General features: G+C 52.2%; 1 protein-coding gene across 1 annotated transcript in view; it reads right to left on the bottom strand.

The window, feature by feature from the left end:
* The window catches only part of PDK1 (pyruvate dehydrogenase kinase 1), a 92,367-nt gene that overhangs the window by 33,644 nt on the left and 37,152 nt on the right, over positions 1-21,571 (bottom strand). The window contains exon 4 of the mRNA XM_075317331.1: positions 9,967-10,151. Coding sequence (XP_075173446.1) covers positions 9,967-10,151 — 185 coding nt within the window. The remainder of the gene's footprint in view (positions 1-9,966; positions 10,152-21,571) is intronic.

The following is a 21,571-nucleotide window of genomic DNA, read 5'->3' as shown; positions in this document are numbered from 1 at the left end:
GCACTTTTCTTCACAGCCTTCATTTAATCATCTATAAACTTATCACTAGTGTGCTTTTCCTGAGAGATCTACTTTGTGCTTTCATCTGTTCATAGAACATTTTACTAAAAGGATAGTGGTTGGTAGCAATATTGAGCCGCCTTTTTTTGTGCTTAGGCCATGCCTGTTTTGCTCAGTATGTGGCATATGGTAAAGCGATCACTCTCAATGTCTTCTGAAGTGTTCTGTATGGCGTTTTAGTTTATTCGGAACTTTTTGAGTCAACTTTCATAAAGTTCTTTCTTTAAATTTTACCCTTTCCTTTACGTACCATTATATTAGAAAAAAAACAAAACAAAAACCAAAACAGCTTTTCTATAACATTGACTGTGGATAGTCTTGCACTCTTCAGACTCCTTGTGCTTGGTGATCATAGCATTTCTAGCTCGACACTTCTGGTCTTTGCAATTGGGAATGTTCTATAAGAATCTAAACCACCATTCATAGGCCGATTATATTCACGGGAGCTCTGACAAGATCAGGACAGGCGATCTGAATCCCTAATTAATCTCATCTTAGTCCTTTGTTCTAAGCTGAACAGCAGGAGCCATGTCCTGGCATTATTTTGAAGTTTGCATCCTTTTTGTCCTGCGCTCTGTTGTGAATACAGGTCATTCGCAGGGGTTTTCACTATGGACTATGTAAATAGCAAACCGGCTATCTTGGCTTGTCGGGGCAGATTAGGACCAGGGGCAGCTTCTACTTTTCTCAGCACATACAATTAAAACGAGAAAATCTGGTTGAGTGTTGTCCACGATGTCTAATCCCCGAACAGTTTACAGCACTCAATCTCGATTAAACATTTTTCATTACTTGAGTTAATAGGTACCGAGGAAAAAAAACAGGAATGTTATTCATACAGTGGGCGAATGCCAACATCCGCCACACCTCAGTGACTCAGGACATCAGCCCACAGCGGGCACCGGTGTACATGTGCAAACAAGAACGGAAAGCGGAGATATAAAACCAGAATCAGCAAAGAATATAATGCTACAAGTGTGTATGTGACTAAGAGTGGGGCGCGACGCTCCGCCAATAATATAATATACAGTCCAGCACATCCACAGGGTGAAGTTAAAGAAGAAAGAAGGGAATTTTGTTACTTACCGTAAATTCCTTTTCTTCTAGCTCTTATTGGGAGACCCAGACGATTGGGGTATAGCTACTGCCCTCCGGAGGCCACACAAAGCACTACACTAAAAAGTGCAAGGCCCCTCCCCTTCTGGCTATACCCCCCCGTGGTATCACGGGCTCTCCAGTTTTAGTGCCAAAGCAAGAAGGAGGAAGCCAATAACTGGTTTAAACAAATTAACTCCGAATAACGTCGGAGAACTGAGAAACCGTTCAACATGAACAACATGTGTACCCGCAAACAACAAAAAAATCCCGAAGGACAACAGGGCGGGTGCTGGGTCTCCCAATAAGAGCTAGAAGAAAAGGAATTTACGGTAAGTAACAAAATTCCCTTCTTCTTCAGCGCTCTATTGGGAGACCCAGACGATTGGGACGTCCAAAAGCTGTCCCTGGGTGGGTAAAGAGATACCTCATGTTAGAGCTGCAAAACAGCCCTCCCCTACGGGAATGTCACTGCCGCCTGCAGGACTCTTCTACCTAAGCTGGCATCCGCCGAAGCATAGGTATGCACCTGATAATGTTTGGTGAAAGTGTGCAGACTCGACCAGGTAGCTGCCTGGCACACCTGTTGAGCCGAAGCCTGGTGTCGTAATGCCCAGGACGCACCCACGGCTCTGGTTGAGTGGGCTTTTAGCCCTGAAGGAACCGGAAGCCCCGCAGAACGGTAGGCCTCTAGAATTGGTTCTTTGATCCATCGAGCCAGGGTGGCTTTAGAAGCCTGCAACCCCTTGCGCGGACCCGCGACAAGGACAAAAAGTGCATCGGAACGGCGCATGGGCGCCGTGCGGGAAATGTAGATTCTGAGTGCTCTCACCAGATCCAGCAAACGTAAGTCCTTTTCATACCGGTGAACCGGATGAGGACAAAAGGAAGGCAAGGATATATCCTGATTAAGATGAAACGAGGAGACAACCTTAGGGAGAAACTCCGGAATGGGGCGCAGCACTACCTTGTCCTGGTGGAACACCAGGAAGGGAGCCTTGGATGACAGAGCTGCCAGCTCCGACACTCGCCGAAGCGATGTGATCGCAACAAGAAACGCCACTTTCTGTGACAGGCGAGAAAAGGAAACTTCCTTCAGAGGCTCGAAAGGCGGCTTCTGGAGAGCAACTAGAACCCTGTTCAGATCCCATGGATCTAACGGCCGCTTGTACGGGGGCACAATATGACAGACCCCCTGCAGGAACGTGCGCACCTTAGGAAGACGTGCTAGACGCTTCTGAAAAAACACGGATAGTGCCGATACTTGCCCTTTAAGGGAGCTGAGCGACAAGCCCTTTTCTAACCCCGATTGCAGGAAAGAAAGAAAAGTGGGCAATGCAAATGGCCAGGGAGACACTCCCTGAGCGGAACACCAGGATAAGAAAATCCTCCACGTTCTGTGGTAGATCTTAGCAGAAGTCGACTTTCTAGCCTGTCTCATTGTGGCTACAACTCCTTGGGATAATCCTGCAGACGCTAGGATCCAGGACTCAATGGCCACACAGTCAGGTTCAGGGCCGCAGAATTCTGATGGAAAAACGGCCCTTGGGACAGTAAGTCTGGTCGGTCTGGCAGTGACCACGGTCGACCGACCGTGAGATGCCACAGATCCGGATACCACGATCTCCTCGGCCAGTCTGGGGCGACGAGTATGACGCGGCTGCAATCGGATCTGATCTTGCGTAACACTCTGGGCAAGAGTGCCAGAGGTGGGAAGACGTATGGGAGCCGGAACTGCGACCAATCTTGAACTAATGCGTCTGCCGCCAGAGCTCTTTGATCGCGCGACCTCGCCATGAATGCCGGGACCTTGTTGTTGTGCCGGGACGCCATTAGGTCGACGTCCGGCACTCCCCATCGGCGACAGATTTCCTGAAACACGTCCGGGTGAAGGGACCACTCCCCTGCGTCCATGCCCTGGCGACTGAGGAAGTCTGCTTCCCAATTTTCTACGCCTGGGATGTGAACCGCGGATATGGTGGATGCTGTGTCCTCCACCCACATTAGAATGCGCCGGACTTCTTGGAATGCTTGCCGACTGCGCGTCCCTCCTTGGTGGTTGATGTATGCCACCGCTGTGGAGTTGTCCGACTGGATTCGGATCTGCTTTCCTTCCAGCCACTGTTGGAAGGCCAGTAGGGCAAGATACACTGCCCTGATTTCCAGAACATTGATCTGAAGGGTGGACTCCTGCGGAGTCCACGTCCCCTGGGCCCTGTGGTGGAGAAACACTGCTCCCCACCCTGACAGACTCGCATCTGTCGTGACCACTGCCCAGGATGGGGGCAGGAAGGATCTTCCCTGAGACAATGAGGTGGGAAGGAGCCACCATTGTAGAGAGTCCTTGGCCGTCTGGGAAAGAGAGACTTTCCTGTCCAGGGACGTTGACTTCCCGTCCCATTGGCGGAGAATGTCCCATTGAAGTGGGCGCAGATGAAACTGCGCAAAGGGAACTGCTTCCATGGCTGCCACCATCTTCCCGAGGAAGTGCATGAGGCGCCGTAAGGGGTGCGACTGGCCTTGAAGGAGGGATTGCACCCCTGTCTGTAGGGACCGCTGCTTGTTCAGCGGAAGCTTCACTCTCGCTGCTCGAGTATGAAACTCCATGCCAAGATACGTTAGCGACTGTGACGGTGACAGATTCGACTTTGGAAAGTTGATGATCCATCCGAACGTCTGTAGAGTCTCCAGCGTAGCATGTAGACTGAGTTGGCATGCCTCTTGAGAGGGTGCCTTGACAAGTAGATCGTCTAGGTAAGGGATCACCGAGTGTCCCTGAGAGTGCAAGACTGCTACCACCGCCGCCATGACCTTGGTGAAGACCCGGGGGGCTGTCGCCAGACCGAATGGCAGAGCTACGAACTGAAGATGGTCGTTTCCTATCACAAAACGTAGAAAACGTTGATGTTCTGTAGCAATTGGCACGTGGAGATAAGCATCTTTGATGTCTATTGAGGCAAGGAAGTCTCCTTGAGACATTGAGGCAACGACAGAGCGGAGGGTTTCCATCCGGAACCGTCTGGCGTGCACATGTTTGTTGAGCAGCTTTAGATCCAGAACAGGACGGAACGAGCCGTCCTTTTTTGGAACCACAAAGAGATTGGAGTAAAACCCTCGCCCTTGTTCCTGAGGCGGTACAGGAACCACTACTCCTTCCGCTCTTAGGGAGTCCACCGCCTGCAGCAGGGCATCTGCTCGGTCTGAATGTGGGGAGGTTCTGAAGAACCGAGCTGGAGGACGAGAACTGAACTCGATTCTGTACCCGCGAGACAAAATGTTTGTCACCCACCGGTCTTTGACCTGTGACATCCAAATGTCGGAAAAGCGGGAGAGCCTGCCCCCGACCGGAGATGCGGAGGGGGGGGGCTGGAAGTCATGAGGTAGCCGCTTTGGAAGCGGTTCCTCCATTTGCTTTCTTGGGGCGTGCGTGAGCCCGCCAGGAATCTGAGACTCTTTGCGTCCTCTGAGTCCCTTTGGACGAGGAGAATTGTGTCTTGCCCGAACCTCGAAAGGACTGAAACCTCTGCTGCCATTTTTTCTGCTGAGGTTTGCTTGATCTGGGCTGGGGTAAGGAAGAGTCTTTACCCTTGGACTGTTTAATGATGTCAGCCAATGGCTCGCCAAACAGTCTATCTCTAGATAAAGGCAAGCTGGTTAAACATTTTTTGGAACCAGCATCTGCTTTCCAGTCCTTTAACCACAAGGCTCTGCGCAAAACTACCGAATTGGCGGACGCCATTGAGGTGCGGCTGGTAGATTCTAGGACCGCATTGATAGCGTAAGACGCAAACGCAGACATCTGCGAGGTAAGGGACGCCACTTGCGGCACCGCTGGATGTATGATAGCATCCACTTTTGCCAAACCAGCTGAAATAGCTTGGAGTGCCCATACGGCTGCGAATGCTGGAGCAAACGACGCGCCGATAGCTTCATAGACAGATTTTAACCAAAGGTCCATCTGTCTGTCATTGGCATCCTTAAGTGAAGCGCCATCCTCCACTGCAACTATGGATCTAGCTGCAAGTTTGGAAATCGGGGGGTCTACTTTTGGACACTGGGTCCAGCGCTTGACCACATAAGGGGGGAAAGGAAAACGTGTATCCTTAGAACGTTTAGAGAAACGCCTTTCTGGATGAGCGTCGTGTTTCTGGATTGACTCTCTGAAGTCAGAGTGATCCAAGAAAGCACTCAATTTACGCTTGGGATAGAGGAAACGAAACTTCTCCTGCTCTGCAGCTGCCTCCTCTGCAGAAGGATCTGGGGGAGAAATATCCAACAGTCTATTGATGGCTGAGATAAGCTCGTTTACCATGGCGTCCCCATCCGGGGTATCCAGATTGAGAGGGGTTCCAGGATAAGACTCCTGATCACTCTCTTCAGACGCATCACAGGGCGACTGATTGCGCTGAGACCCTGAGCAGTGTGATGACGTTGAGGGTCTTTCCCAGCGAGCTCGCTTAGGGTGTCTGGGGCTATCATCTGAGTCATAATACTCAGCCTGGGAAGCCGGGGACCCCCTTGCAGTCTGGATTAATTCCAACTGAGGGGGATTAGAGGACAGAGACCTCGCCGTGTCCATAGACTGAGCCCCAGTCATGGATTGCAAAGTTTCAAGGATTTTTGCCATAGTCACAGACATTCCATCAGCAAAAACTGCAAAGTCTGTCCCTGACACCGGGGCAGGACTTACAAGCGTCTCAGCCTGGGTCACTACCCCTCCGGACTCCGGCTGGCGAAGCAGCACCGGATCTGAGCATTGCACACAATGGGGGTCTTTGGAACCTGCTGGTAGAGCAGCCCCACATGCAGCACACGCAGTGTACACAGCCCTAGCCTTGGCAGCCTTGCGTTTTGTGGATGACATGTTGCTGCCTCCTCAGAGCGATCTGGGGTATCCAGCCAGGAAGCGACCTCACAGTGCAAAAAATAAATAAATATATATATCTGGTGACACAGTACACCAATACACACTGAGGCACTAGAGGGGCCAGCTGAAATGCCGCTTACCGCCCGCTTAAGAGCGGGTGTGTGGTCGCCAAAAGCCCCCTAGTCCAGGTCTCCCAGAGCCTTGCGTCCTTCCTCCAGCCAGACTGCATGTAATGGCTGCCGGCGTCCTAGGAGAGGAGGGGGGCGGGCCCTGGGCGTTCCTGGCTAAGAGCGGGAAGCCTGCTTCCCTCTGTGCCTAGTGAGAGGGCTGGAGCATGTAAATCAGGCTCCAGCCCTCGTCGCTGCTGCGAAACAGCGTCTCTCCCCTACCCTGATTGACAGGGTGGGGGCGGGAACGAAGCGGAGCTAGGCCGCAAAAAGCCGGGGACTGGATTTATAAACGCCGCCGCCGTAAAAGCGCGGTCGGCGTGTCCCCGGCGCACTACAAGTCACAGCAGCGCCGCCCGATCCAGTGGGGGTCGGCGCTGCGTTCCCACAACACAAAGTCCCCCAGTAAACTGCAGGAACACCAACTCAATCGTTACGGTCCCCGGCGCACTACAACACCCAGCCAGCCCGGAGTGTGTCTGTGCCTGCCGGGGACACAGAGTACCTGTATGATGCAGAGCCTTGTCCCTGATTGTACTCCTGCTCCGTATCCATCAGGTGCTATGGGTCTGTGGATGGAGCCCGGCGTCAGAGCTTAGAGGCCGGCAGGATCCCACTTCCACAGAGCCCTACAAGGGGATGTGGAAGGAAAACAGCATGTGGGGCTCCAGCCCCTGTACCAGCAATAGGTACCTCAACCTTACAACACCATCCACGGGTGAGAAGGGAGCATGCTGGGGGCCCTATATGGGCCCTCTTTTCTTCCATCCGAAATAGTCAGCAGCTACTGCTGACTAAAATCTGTGGAGCCATGCGTGGATGTCTGACCTCCTTCGCACAAAGCTTGAAAACTGGAGAGCCCGTGATACCACGGGGGGGTATAGCCAGAAGGGGAGGGGCCTTGCACTTTTTAGTGTAGTGCTTTGTGTGGCCTCCGGAGGGCAGTAGCTATACCCCAATCGTCTGGGTCTCCCAATAGAGCGCTGAAGAAAGGATCGGTCACAGGTCAAAAGTGGGCAGTTTTTACTCTTATTTTATGCTCACTGTTCCCCTGAGTATGCTGTTTGTGCTTTTAAATCCACCATACAGTTGCAGAAATATGGACCTTTTTATTTAGTGTAAATTTGTATGGACTTTGCCAAGTGGGTGTGGCTCATAGCATTCTCACGGGGGTGGGGGGTTTGTCTTGATGTATTGCAACCTAATTACCCTGTGAGCCATTCTACGCATCGGGTATTCTAGAATTTACGTATTGTGTATATATATATATATATATATGTTGTGTGTAGTTGCCAAGTGTTTGTGTAGGGCGCTGTACATGTTCTTGGTGTTGTCTGGGTGTGGCGGGGGGTGAGAGCGGTGTTGTATGTGTGTTGTGTTGTTTGTGGAGCGCTGTGTGTGTGTGTGTGTGTTGCGCAGTTTGTGTGTGTGTGGTGTGTTTTGGGGGGAGGAATGTTTTGTGCAATGTGTGTGTTTATATTTATGTATGCCGCGGTGTTTGTGTGTTGGGTGTTGTGTGTGTGCGGCGTTGTCTGTGTGTGTGGGTGTCTGTGTAGGGCGGTGTTTGAGGTTCCCAGTGTGTGTGTGGTGTATGTGTGTTGGGGGGAGGTGTGCACCTCCCATCGTGCTCCATCCCCCATGCTGCGCACCCCCCATCGTGCTCCATCCCCCATGCTGCGCACCCCCATTGTACTCCATTCCCCATGCTGCGCACCCCCATCGTGCTCCATCCCCCATGCTGCGCACTCCCCATCGTGCTCCATCCCCCATGCTGCGCACCCCCCATCGTGCTCCATCCCCCATGCTGCGCACCCCCCATCGTGCTCCATCCCCCATGTTGCGCACCCCTTATCGTGCTCCATCCCCCATGCTGCGCACCCCCCATCGTGCTCCATCCCCCATGCTGCGCACCCCCCATCGTGCTACATCCCCCATGCTGTGCACCCCATCGTGCTCCATCCCCCATGCTATAATAGTTCTCCTATTATACTCAGAGAGGAGTTTAATAGGAGGACTATAATAGGAGGAGTAGTCCTGGGGGGAGAGGAGTATAATGCCGGCTCCCTGCACATGTGTACCAGGAGCCGGTGTACACTGGTAACTATGATACACATCGGGTAACTAAGGGACCTTAGTTACCCGATGTGTATAATGGTTACCAGCGTTCACCGGCTCTTTCACGATCCCAGCATCGCAAGGGTATGTCTGGCGCTGCTGGGATCGTGACGGAGCTGGTGTACACTGGTAACTATGATACACATCGGGTAACCAAGGGACCTTAGTTACCCGATGTGTATAATGGTTACCAGCGTACACCGGCTCCGTCACGATCCCAGCAGCGCAAGGTTATGTCTGGCGATGCGTGCGGAGGGACGAGGTGAACGGGCAATCCATGCGGAGGGCGGGGCCAGGCCGAGGCGAGCGACCAATCCGTGGGAAGGGGGGCGGAGGCGAGCCCAGCGGCCAATCCATTTCTTAGGGGCGGGGCCATGGCGAGCCCAGCGGCCAATCAGCTTTGTGTCACCCTAAGGACACAATTTTGGAGCAAGAAAAAGACAGAATAAGGCAATTCTACCTATCTATCATAATATATAGAGATAGAGATTATATATATATATATATATATATATATATATCTCTATCTATATCTCTCTATCTATATCTCTCTATCTATATCTATCTATCTCTCTATCTATATATATATATATATATATATATAAAAATTTGCACTAAATATAAAGGCCCAAATATCTGGAACTGTATGGCAGATTCACAAGAAAAAAAAAAAAAGGCACAAACATACTTATATTGTGGGCAGAGTTTCATTGCACGTCACAGCCCTGTATCATGCGCGCTCTTCTTCACGGCTTAAGGCCCCCTGCACACATCCATGTTTCCGGTACGTGTGACGTCCATTTTCACACGTACTGGAGACACGGGCACAAGTGGAACCCTTAAAATCAATATGTTTGCGCACATCTGGGCATTTTCCTATGGACCGTATGCTCCACACGTAGACATAACCATTTTTCTTCGGCAGCACACGGACTATGCGGTGGTGTGATCCATGTGACATGTGCCGGAGAAAACCACATGTCTGAAATAAAATGCTTTTCTATACCCAACTTATCCAGAGCTGCTGTCTTCAGCGCTGCTGTCACTTGCTTCCGGCCCCCCGCTCATTATGCTCATGCATATGCACTGCACAGAGGACCAGAAGCAGCAGCGCACATGCACACAGCAGCACTATGGACAGAGAAGTATAAAAATTTATGCTGTCCGTATGCTATGCAGATATCACACGCTGAACACACACACGTACATACCTACACCACGGACTGTGTGTGTGTGTGTGTGTGTGTGTTGCACGGACGTAAGAAAGAGGCCTAACAGAGCGCCGCAAGCCTGCGAGATACTGTGACGAGTGATAAAGCTCCGTCCACAGCCCAGTCACTCAGGGACACTGGGTCCCACTTCAGTGATGCCGAGTCAACTTCCAATTCTGGACGTTGACATAATATCAAGGACACAGCAGCCAGGGGTCACATGATGGGGATAAGTGGACATTAATAGCGCCGCTCACAGGCAGAATTAGAAAAATAAGGTATTCAGAAAAAGCCTTCTCCCCCTGCTTTACATAGATGAGGCCACTATGCTTTGTAGTGAACAACCTCTCTAAGCACACAGACCTGTATTATCCACTAGGTAATTTTAGGAGGATTCATTCCCTTTGAGGGGCTCAGAGCATATGTTTGTGTCCGCTGCGTTCTTACTTACTGTGCTGATTGAGGAGCATCCTTATTGATATGCGGTTCATGAAGAAACGATCTAAGAAATACTGCACATTCTGAGAGGTTACTGGATCCGCTCCAAAGCTGTCTTTATACTCCACAACGCCCTGCGCCATGGTGGGGATGACATCATTGTGCCGATTTCGGATCGTTATTACTGTATCTGTGAAACTTCAGACCCCCCCCAAAAAAATAAATAAGTTTTACTAACGTTGAGGTCACACTACAAAAAAACAACAATGGCTACACAAGAAATAGCATAGACTATAAAAGGCCATTGTTCTTTTTTTTCCCTATCTTATTCCTATGTTTGGATATTAATACTTGAAGTTTTAGTCCAAACTCAAGGCTTCAAGACAGAAATAATGGCGTCAGCATTTCCTATTCTAATTTGTCAGGCGCAGGCAGAATGGGCGAAAAGAGAAAGGTGTATCCAGCTCATGCACAAATTTGGAAAAGGTCTTCTATAAAAACATTTTATTGCTATATTAAAAATCATTGTTGAAAAAAATAGAAACACTGGCCGTAACACACTGGCCAGTGTTTCTTCTTTTTTTAACAATGATTTTTAATATACCGATAAAATTAATGTTTTCCTAAGAAGAAAACATTTTGTGCGGCAGTTGGATTAACCTTTACCTTTATTTACTCCTTGGGAGCCGGCCCAGGAATATCCCGTGCGCCGCACGCTCTGCTCAATATCATCTGGACTTGGTGAGCTGTTTAAAGTCTATATTCCCTGACTGCAAGCAGCATGAGTCCTTATGGGAGTCCAAAACCATAACCTACATCCTAACTAACGCATGTGCCTATGTGTAGAAATTAAGCCTGTAAGTTCAACGGACAAGATCTCAAAACAAATCTTATTAAGGGAGCAGAGCATCACTACTGCTGCCAGTGACTGGCTGCAGCGGTCTCATATCCATCAAGTCTGAAGAGGAACCACAGGAACTTTTGGCAGAACCTTGCAGCTTTGGAAAGTTAGAGGCGGGGGAATGATACACAGACAAGTCCTTTAAAAAGGGAACCTGTCACCAGATTTTTCCCTATTAAACGAAAAGTCTCCCCTTCTGCAGCTCCTGGGCTGTATTCCATGAAGCTGCACCTTGGCCCTGACTCCCCTTCCAGACCCCAAAAATAACTTTATATAACTTGGCCGTTAGTTATGCTAATTACCTTGGTTGGCCAGATGGGTGGGCTCATTTTCTGCTCCTTTCCCCCCTTCTGCCGATGTTCACCATCCTCCTGTCTTGATTGACAGGATGACGTCCTCAGTCATTTTCCTCGTCACATTTTCAAATCTCGCGCCTGTGCAGTTAGGTCGGCTCGCGCAGGCGCAGTTCGCTCTGCCATATCGCGGGCAGAGCAGAAAACAGCTGCCCTCGCTCCGGTGAGCTTTATGCGCAGGTGTGAGATTATGGGCAGGTATGAGCATGACGCTGGTGAGGTCGGCGCTGTGTATGGTGATTCTTTTAGTTTAAAACAGGGAAAAAATCTGGTGACACGTTCCCTTTAAACTCCTTCCAACCAGGTCATTTTTTTGTGCTCTTATTTTTCCTTCCCCTTTTAATTTTGTATAGACAGCCATATGAGATTTTTTTTTTTTTTTTTTTTGTGCGGGACAAGTTGTAATTTTAAATTACATCAATCATTTTATCATATAATGTACTGGTTTTATTTTTTATGGCGTTCTTTGTGTGGCAAAAATAACCTGGCAGCAGGATTCTTCAGGTCAGGCTGCCATTCTACCCCGAAATTACATGAATTAAAGGGACCCAATCACCAGGATTTTTGTATATAACCTGCAGCCAGTGCTATACTGGCACTATCAGGCTGATTCTATACATACCTGTAGTGGTCAGCTCGGATGTTTAGGTTTTGAAATCCAAGAAAGTGAAGTTTGTAAAATGAGCAGCTTCTTGAGTGACAGCCGAATAATTCATACAATAAAATAAAGATTTCTATTGCAAATATTATTAAAAACAAGGATTTAAAAAGAAGAAGAAGAAGAAGAAGAAGAAGAAGAAGAAGAAGAGGACACCGACAGAACGTCCGAGGTTGTCAAAACAAGATATGTTCCAATTTTGAATATTATACAAAGTACACAGAAAAATTCAAAGAGATGGTAGGTATGGAAAAAGATGTATAGAAAAATATATATATGTATCTCTCACTAGAAGGGAAGGGTGCATATTCAAGAATACTGCAAAAAAAATGCTGAAAGCAAGGTATACAAACAGGATGCTGCAGAACATACACCAATGTAAGGAATGAACACTCCCAATGAAAAGATTAAATAGATAATGTCAAAAAAGTAAGTGAAGGGATTACCCCAAGAGAGACAGATAATACCAAAATTAATATGCAGACTTCCACAGGGATTTAAAAAAAAAAAAAAAAAAAAAAATCACATCTTTCATGATCCTGGGAAGGATAATAAATAGGTCATAGCTGAAGTGAAAGCAGACAAAAGTATAAACTCAAAACAGTTCCCAATCAATTGTGAAAATAGCGGTCAAAGGGTTAATATATAAAGTCCTTGCTGCCACAGAGAAATCTTAGTCCATACACGAAGGGAATTTTGTTTACTTACCGTAAATTCCTTTTCTTCTAGCTCCAATTGGGAGACCCAGACAATTGGGTGTATAGCTTCTGCCTCCGGAGGCCACACAAAGTATTACACTTAAAAGTGTAAAGCCCCTCCCCTTCTGCCTATACACCCCCCCGTGCATCACGGGCTCCTCAGTTTTGGTGCAAAAGCAGGAAGGAGGAAACTTATAAATTGGTAAATTCAATCCGAAGGATGTTCGGAGAACTGAAACCATTCAACATGAACAACATGTGTACACAAAAGAACAACAGCCCGAAGGGAACAGGGGCGGGTGCTGGGTCTCCCAATTGGAGCTAGAAGAAAAGGAATTTACGGTAAGTAAACAAAATTCCCTTCTTCTTTGTCGCTCCATTGGGAGACCCAGACAATTGGGACGTCCAAAAGCAGTCCCTGGGTGGGTAAAATAATACCTCGGTAATAGAGCCGTAATACGGCCCCTTCCTACAGGTGGGCAACCGCCGCCTGAAGGACTCGCCTACCTAGGCTGGCATCTGCCGAAGCATAGGTATGCAGCTGATAGTGTTTTGTGAAAGTGTGCAGACTCGACCAGGTAGCCGCCTGACACACCTGCTGAGCCGTAGCCTGGTGTCGCAAAGCCCAGGACGCACCCACGGCTCTGGTAGAATGGGCCTTCAGCCCTGAAGGAACCGGAAGCCCAGAAGATCGGTAGGCTTCAAGAATTGGTTCCTTGATCCACCGAGCCAAGGTTGACTTGGAAGCCTGCGACCCTTTACGCTGGCCAGCGACAAGGACAAAGAGCGCATCCGAGCAGCGCAGAGGCGCCGTACGAGAAATGTAGAGTCTGAGTGCTCTCACCAGATCTAACAAGTGCAAATCCTTTTCACATTGGTGAACAGGATGAGGACAAAAAGAAGGTAAGGAGATATCCTGATTGAGATGAAAGAAGGATTTTTGTGTACTCACCGTAAAATCTCTTTCTCTGAGTCTTCATTGGGGGACACAGGACCATGGGTTATGCTGCTGTCACTAGGAGGCTGACACTAAGTAGACATGAAAAGTTAGCTCCTCCCTAGCAGTATACACCCCGAGCCGGAGGCGGGCTCAGATCAGTTTGTGCAGAAGCAGTAGGAGGAGTACCCGAATCACCATACATAAAACAAAGTTATAACTAAATTAATGCAGCCGTGCGAACAGGTGGTCTATGAACATAAGACCCTGAAAATGGCAGGCAAATGCAATGAAAACAACAAAAAAACCAAGCAGGGTGGGTGCTGTGTCCCCCAATGAAGACTCAGAGAAAGAGATTTTACGGTGAGTACACAAAAATCCTTCTTTCTCTATCGTTTCATTGGGGGACACAGGACCATGGGACGTCCAAAAGCAGTCCCTGGGTGGGAATACCGAAGCACCGCCGCAGGGAAGAAAAAAACAACGACCTCCCCCGGCGGGCCTACACTACGACTGAATGTTGTCACCCTATTACAGGTGCGCAACTGCCGCCTGCAAAACCTTTCTCCCAAAAGCCGCATCTGCCGATGCTTGAGTGTGAACTTGGTAGAATCTGGTAAAGGTGTGCAGACTAGACCAGGTGGCGGCCTTGCAGACCTGATCGGCCGACGCCTGATGCCTAATCGCCCAAGAGGCTCCCACCGCTCGGGTAGAGTGAGCCCTTACCCCCCGAGGCGGAGACTTGTCCCGAATCCGATAGGCCTCAGATATGGCGGAACGGATCCATCTGGCAATTGTGGCCTTGGATGCCGCCTCGCCCCTCTTGGGGCCCGAAGGAAGGACAAACAGACCATCCGACTTACGGAACGGCGCGGTCCTGGAGATGTAGATTCTAAGGGCGCGCACTAGGTCCAGGGTGTGCAGGGACCTCTCCAAGCTGTGGGAGGGTCTAGGACAAAAAGACGGAAGGACAATTTCTTCGTTTAGATGAAACGGGGAGACCACCTTCGGAAGGAAGGAGGGATCTGGCCGGAGAACCACTTTATCCTGGTGAAAAACCAGAAAGGGTGCACGACAAGAAAGAGCTGCCAGTTCTGACGTCCTTCGAATAGAAGTGACGGCAACGAGGAACACTACCTTCCAAGACAGGTGAGAAAGGGAAGAATCTCGCAGAGGCTCGAAAGGAGGACCCTGAAGGGACCCTAGGACTAGATTAAGGTCCCACGGATCTAGAGGGCGACGATAAGGCGGGGCTAGGTGGGCAACTCCTTGGATGAAGGTCTTAACCTGCGGGCGAGAGGCCAGTGGCTTCTGAAAAAGAATTGCCAAGGCCGAAATCTGGCCTTTCAGTGTGGCTAGCGAGAGACCCGCATCTAGGCCTGACTGTAAGAATGCCAATAGTGAAGGAAGAGAGAAGGCGAGGGGAGAAGAAACGTTGTTCTCTTCGCACCACCTGAAGAAGACTTTCCACGTGCGGTAATAAATCTTTGAAGAAGAAGGCTTCCTGGCCTTAATCATTGTTTGTATCACTCTTGGAGCGAAACCAGCCTGAGCTAGAACCCAGGATTCAATGGCCAGGCCGTCAAACTTAGAACCCTTGAATTCTGATGGAAAAGGGGTCCCTGCTGAAGAAGATCGTGACGGTCTGGAAGGCGCCAAGGAGTGTCTGCGAGGAGCTGAGTGAGTTCTGCGAACCATGCTCGCCTGGGCCAGTCCGGAGCCACCAGGATTACTGGTATTCCTTCCGCCTTGATCTTCTTGAGGACCCTCGGGATTAGAGGAAGTGGAGGGAAGATGTACGGGAGACTGAACTGGCCCCATGGAAGGGTGAGTGCGTCGACTCCTAAAGCCAAGCTGTCGCGGCACCGCGCTACGAATTGCGGTACCTGACGGTTGAACCTGGAGGCCATTAGGTCCACATCTGGCACGCCCCATCTGCCGCAGATCTGGTTGAAGACTTCTTGATTGAGAGACCATTCGCCGGACGCGAGGCCTTCCCTGCTGAGGAAGTCCGCCGCCCAATTGTCCACGCCCGGGATGTGGACCGCTGAGATCAGAGAGTGATGACGCTCTGCCCAATGCAAAATCTTCCTGACTTCTCGCATCGCCCCGGCACTTCTTGTGCCTCCTTGGTGGTTGATGTACGCCACCGCCGTCGCATTGTCCGACTGGATCCTGACCGGGCAACCCTGAACTAGGTGCCGAAACTGCTGCAAGGCTAGCCGAATGGCCCTTATCTCCAGAATGTTGATCGGGAGAGAGCTCTCCCGCGGCGTCCAACGGCCCTGAGCCGTGTGATGGCGGAACACGGCTCCCCAGCCCTGGAGACTGGCATCGGTGGTCACTATTTTCCAGTGGAGCGGAAGGAATGACCTTCCTGACGTGAGATTGCGTTGATTGCTCCACCAGCTGAGTGAGTGGCGGGTCTCTGGCGAAAGAAGGATCCTGCGGTCCAGGGAAAAGGGAGATCTGTCCCATTCCTTCAGCAAGGCCAGCTGGAGGGGCCGGAGGTGGAACTGCGCAAAGGGAACGGCTTCCATTGCCGCTACCATCCGCCCGAGGACTCGCATGCCGAACCTGATGGAAACTTGGCGCTGGCGCTGGAGAACGCGGATGCCTTGTTGCAGAGAGGAAATCTTCTCCTGTGTGAGGAAGACCCGACCTTGGGTGGTATCGAATACCATGCCTAAAAAGGTGATCCGCCGGCCCGGGGTCAGAGAGGACTTCTTTCGGTTGATCAGCCACCCTAACCGGGAGAGGGTGTCGATCGTGACCTGAACCCCCAGACGACAATCCTTGAACGACGAGCCTTTGATGAGCATATCGTCCAAGTACGGGATGACCATGACACCCCTGGAATGGAGGACGGACATGGCCGCCGCCATGATCTTCGTGAAGACCCTGGGAGCGGATGCGAGGCCGAAAGGAAGAGCCGTGAACTGGAAGTGATCCTCCGCTATCGCGAAGCGGAGGAACTGTTGGTGAGAGGTGGCTATAGGTATGTGAAGATAGGCGTCCCGAATATCCAGCGATGCCAGGAACTCGCCGATCTCCATGGACGCGATCACGGAGCGGAGTGACTCCATTCGAAACGGCCGCGACCTCACCGACCTGTTTAGCAGCTTTAGGTCGAGGACGGGGCGGGCGGACCCGTCTTTCTTGGGGACCACGAAAATGTTGGAATAGAACCCTCTGAAACGTTCCGCGGGGGGAACTGGCACCACGACTCCGGCTTGGAGGAGGGAGTCTATGGCGTGAAAAAACGCACGCGCTCGTGCGGGAGCTTCGGGAGGACGGGAGAGGAAAAAACGATTCGGCGGCCTTGAGTCGAATTCGATTTTGTAACCCGATGTGATGATCTCCCTGACCCAGGCATCCGCGGTCAGGGGGATCCACACATGCTGGAAGCGCAACAGACGTCCTCCCACTAGTCCGGCGCTGGAGCGCGCCGACCGCGAGTCACTTGGAGGAGCGTCGGCGGAAAGCAGAAAAAGACTTCGTGGGCTGGCGGGGGCGTGAACGCCAGCTTGGATTGGTCTTGAATGACGGGGTCCGCCTGTCTCTCGGGGGAGAGCGGCTTTTTCGGGCTTGGGGAGGGGAATTGAAACTGCGAAAGGGGCGAAAACGAGCGGCGGGGCGCCGATTTAGGATGCGCTTGGGGCGCAATTGGGGGAGAGATGTACTCTTTCCCCCCGTTGCATCGGAGATCAACTTGTCCAGTCTCTCTCCAAAAAGACGTTCCCCTAGGAAAGGCAGAGAAGTCAGCGACTTCTTAGAGGCCGCGTCCGCGTTCCAGGAACGGAGCCAGAGTGCTCGGCGGATGGCCACGTTGTTGCTGGCGGCCTGGGCCGCGCAATTGGCAGATGCCAGGGCTGCGTTGAGCAGGTACTCACCCGCGAGGGTAATCTGCGAGGAGATGAGGACCAGATCCGGATTGGCAGAAACTTCTCGGAGTCCGCAGCGTAGCGTGTCTGCCCAGGACGTCAGTGCCTTCGCGACCCAAACCGAGGCAAAGGCTGGTGAGAGGGAGGTGCCCGCCGCCTCGAAGGCGGAACGGGCCAACCTGTCAATAGTACGGTCCGTGGGATCTCTGAGGGACGTACCGTCAGTGAGTGGAAGGACCGTGTGAGAGGATAGGCGGGAGATTGGGGGGGTCGACCACAGGAGAGCCCGCCCAGTCCTTTTTAAGATCTTCTGGAAAAGGATAGTGTAGATTAATGTACCTGCTGCTGGTAAATACCTTGTCTGGCTGCTGTCTGTGGGTGCGCAGCAAGTCGGCAAATTCCGGGTGTCCGCTGAAAGTGCTCTGGGGCCGCTTCATCCGCTTAAACGAGACCTGGGTGCTCTGAGAGGAGACATGGTCCACTTGTACCTTTAGGGTCTGGTTCACTGCCTCCACCAGGCTATTCACCATACGCCGAATATCAGCCGCCTGCTCAGTGTCCAGCAGGGGAGCTGCATCGTCCTCATCATCGGAGCAGTCAGAAGGTTCCCGGGAGGAATGACGGGACGGACCTGGTGGTGAAGGTGAAACCTGCGAAGAGTCTGAAGACGAGACCTTACGGGTACGCTTCTGCGCAGCCGAGGAGGTCCCTGCAACGGGGCTTACTTGCTCCGGCGGCGGTAGCGTCGGGTCTGCGGGCGTCTGAGTAAGCGACGGCAGCAGGCGCAGGGCTTGCGCGATGGTCCGAGAAGCCTCAGAGAGGGACTCTACGGACTGGGACAGTGACGCTAGCCATGCGGGGGGGGGGGGCGGGACGCAGGGGCCTGTAGCATCTGGCGCTGCGGTTTCAGTAGCGTCGGCCGAGGGGTCCTGCAGGTGCTGCGCGTTATCAGAACAGACGGAGCATAGTGGCGCGTCCTGGCCTTGGGAAAACTTGGTTTTGCAGGAGGAGCATGCGAAGAATAAGGCAAAGGGGGCCTGCTTGGGACGGGTGGACTTAGTATTAGGCATGGTGAAAAGGATAAACTCTCCCTGGTGCTGCTAGGAAGGAGACAGGAGAGGGTTAACTCGTCCCTAATTAAGGGAAAAAACGCTGCCTAGTGAGGGCTACTCCTGAGGAGCAGAGCTTACCCCGGTCCTGTGTGCCGCCCACCAGTCCAGCAGAGGGATCCTGGAGGATGGAGCTACCAGAGATGCGGTGCAATATGGAAACGCCGGCGCTGCAGCTTCAGAGAAACAGCAATATGGCGAGGGGACGCTGGAGCAGGCTGGGGGAGGAGCGTCGATTCGGCGCGAAGAAACCGAAAGTAACCGCCTCCACCATCAGCCAGGGGGCTGCAGGGTGGGGGGAGGCTGGGCCAGACAAGCGGCGGTCACAGCGCTGCGGCGGGGGGCGTGGCTAAGGTGCAAGCGCGGCTAGGCCGAGACCGGGGACTAAAGTTAGGGGCCGGCCGAGGAGGAGGGCAGGGAGTGGGAACTGTCCTACCTGACTCGGCGGCGGAGGTCCAGCGATGGAAGCGGTGCAGGCAGGGCACCCAGCCCCTGCCTGTGAACAGTGCCCTCGCCCTGGGAGACGGCAGACTCCGGGAGAGAACGTGTACAAGGCAGGGAAGTGGACGTCATGATGGGGGAAGGAGCCCCCAGCAGCAGAGAGCAGCGGTGAGGGCCCGTCAAAACACAGCGCGCTGCCAATAATCCATCCCTGCTGAATGCCCCTGTAGGCCCATTGGGGTGATACCTCCGGGCGAATCAGGGGTGCCCACGACAAACCTGCCCACACGAACACCCCCGGGAGTGGTACCAGCGGGGGCGGACGGGGGAGAGGGCCCAAGATCTCAAACCCCTGCGACCCTGGGGAGTGGTACCGACAGGGCTGCGGAGTAAGAGTGACGAAAATACCTGCATAGAGAAAAAAGGACAGGTATGAGAGCGCTGAGCGGCGCCGAAATAAGAGAAAAAACGCAAAAAAGCAAGTGGCTGAGGGGGCCGAGACGGCCCACATCAGCCTCCTACGACACTAAGCTAAAAACTGATCTGAGCCCGCCTCCGGCTCGGGGTGTATACTGCTAGGGAGGAGCTAACTTTTCATGTCTACTTAGTGTCAGCCTCCTAGTGACAGCAGCATAACCCATGGTCCTGTGTCCCCCAATGAAACGATAGAGAAAAGGGGATACCACCTTAGGGAGAAATTCCGGAACCGGACGCAGAACCACCTTGTCCTGGTGAAACACCAGGAAGGGGGCTTTGCATGACAGCGCGGCTAGCTCAGACACTCTCCGAAGCGATGTGACTGCCACTAGAAAGACCACTTTCTGAGAAAGGCGTGAAAGAGAAATATCCCTCATTGGCTCGAAAGGTGGTTTCTGAAGAGCCGTTAGCACCCTGTTCAGATCCCAGGGTTCTAGCGGACGCTTGTAAGGAGGGACTATGTGGCAAACCCCCTGCAGGAACGTGCGTACCTGTGGAAGCCTGGCTAGGCGCTTTTGAAAAAATACAGAGAGCGCCGAGACTTGTCCCTTAAGGGAGCCGAGAGACAAACCTTTTTCCATTCCGGATTGAAGGAAGGACAGAAAAATGGCCAAGGCAAATGGCCAGGGAGTAAAACCCTGATCAGAGCACCAGGATAAGAAGATCCTCCACGTCCTGTGGTAGATCTTGGCGGACGTTGGTTTCCTGGCCTGTCTCATAGTGGCAATGACCTCTTGAGATAACCCTGAAGACGCTAGGATCCAGGACTCAATGGCCACACAGTCAGGTTGAGGGCCGCAGAATTCAGATGGAAAAATGGCCCTTGAGACAGCAAGTCTGGTCGGTCTGGCAGTGCCCACGGTTGGCCCACCGTGAGATGCCACAGATCCGGGTACCACGACCTCCTCGGCCAGTCTGGAGCGACGAGGATGGCGCGGCGGCAGTCGGACCTGATCTTGCGTAACACTCTGGGCAGCAGTGCCAGAGGAGGAAATACATAAGGCAGTTGAAACTGCGACCAATCCTGAACTAATGCGTCTGCCGCCAGAGCTCTGTGATCTTGAGAACGTGCCATGAATGCCGGGACCTTGTTGTTGTGCCGGGACACCATTAGGTCGACGTCCGGCGTCCCCCAGCGGCAACAGATCTCTTGAAACACGTCCGGGTGAAGAGACCATTCCCCTGCGTCCATGCCCTGGCGACTGAGAAAGTCTGCTTCCCAGTTTTCTACGCCCGGGATGTGAACTGCGGAGATGGTGGAGGCTGTGGCTTCCACCCACAGCAGAATCCGCCGGACTTCCTGGAAGGCTTGCCGACTGCGTGTGCCGCCTTGGTGGTTGATGTATGCCACCGCCGTGGCGTTGTCCGACTGAATTCGGATCTGCCTGCCTTCCAGCCACTGCTGGAACGCCTTTAGGGCTAGATACACTGCCCTTATCTCCAGAACATTGATCTGAAGGGAGGACTCTGGCTGAGTCCAGGTACCCTGAGCCCTGTGGTGGAGAAAAACCGCTCCCCACCCTGACAGACTCGCGTCCGTCGTGACCACCGCCCAGGATGGGGGCAGGAAGGATTTCCCCTTCGACAACGAAGTGGGAAGAAGCCACCACTGAAGGGAGGCCCTTGGCTGCCGGAGAAAGGGAGACGTTCCTGTCTAGGGACGTCGATTTCCTGTCCCATTTGCGGAGAATGTCCCATTGAAGTGGACGCAGATGAAACTGCGCAAAAGGGACTGCCTCCATTGCTGCCACCATCTTCCCTAGGAAGTGCATGAGGCGCCTCAAGGGGTGCGACTGGACTCGAAGGAGAGATTGCACCCCTGTCTGTAGTGAACGCTGTTTGTCCAGCGGAAGCTTCACTATCGCTGAGAGAGTATGAAACTCCATGCCAAGATATGTCAGTGATTGGGCCGGTGTCAGTTTTGACTTTGGGAAATTGATGATCCACCCGAATCTCTAGAGAGTCTCCAGAGCAATATTCAGGCTGTGTTGGCATGCCACCTGAGAAGGGGCCTTGACCAGCAGATCGTCTAAGTAAGGGATCACCGAGTGTCCCTGAGAGTGTAGGACTGCTACCACTGTTGCCATGACCTTGGTGAAGACCCGTGGGGCTGTTGCCAGGCCGAAAGGCAGTGCCACGAACTGAAGGTGTTCGTCCCCG

Source organism: Anomaloglossus baeobatrachus, chromosome 7 (assembly GCF_048569485.1).
Source record: "Anomaloglossus baeobatrachus isolate aAnoBae1 chromosome 7, aAnoBae1.hap1, whole genome shotgun sequence".
NCBI lineage: Eukaryota > Metazoa > Chordata > Amphibia > Anura > Aromobatidae > Anomaloglossus > Anomaloglossus baeobatrachus.
The sequence above is the reverse complement of the archived record's forward strand: the minus strand, read 5'-3'. Positions and strand labels throughout refer to the sequence as shown.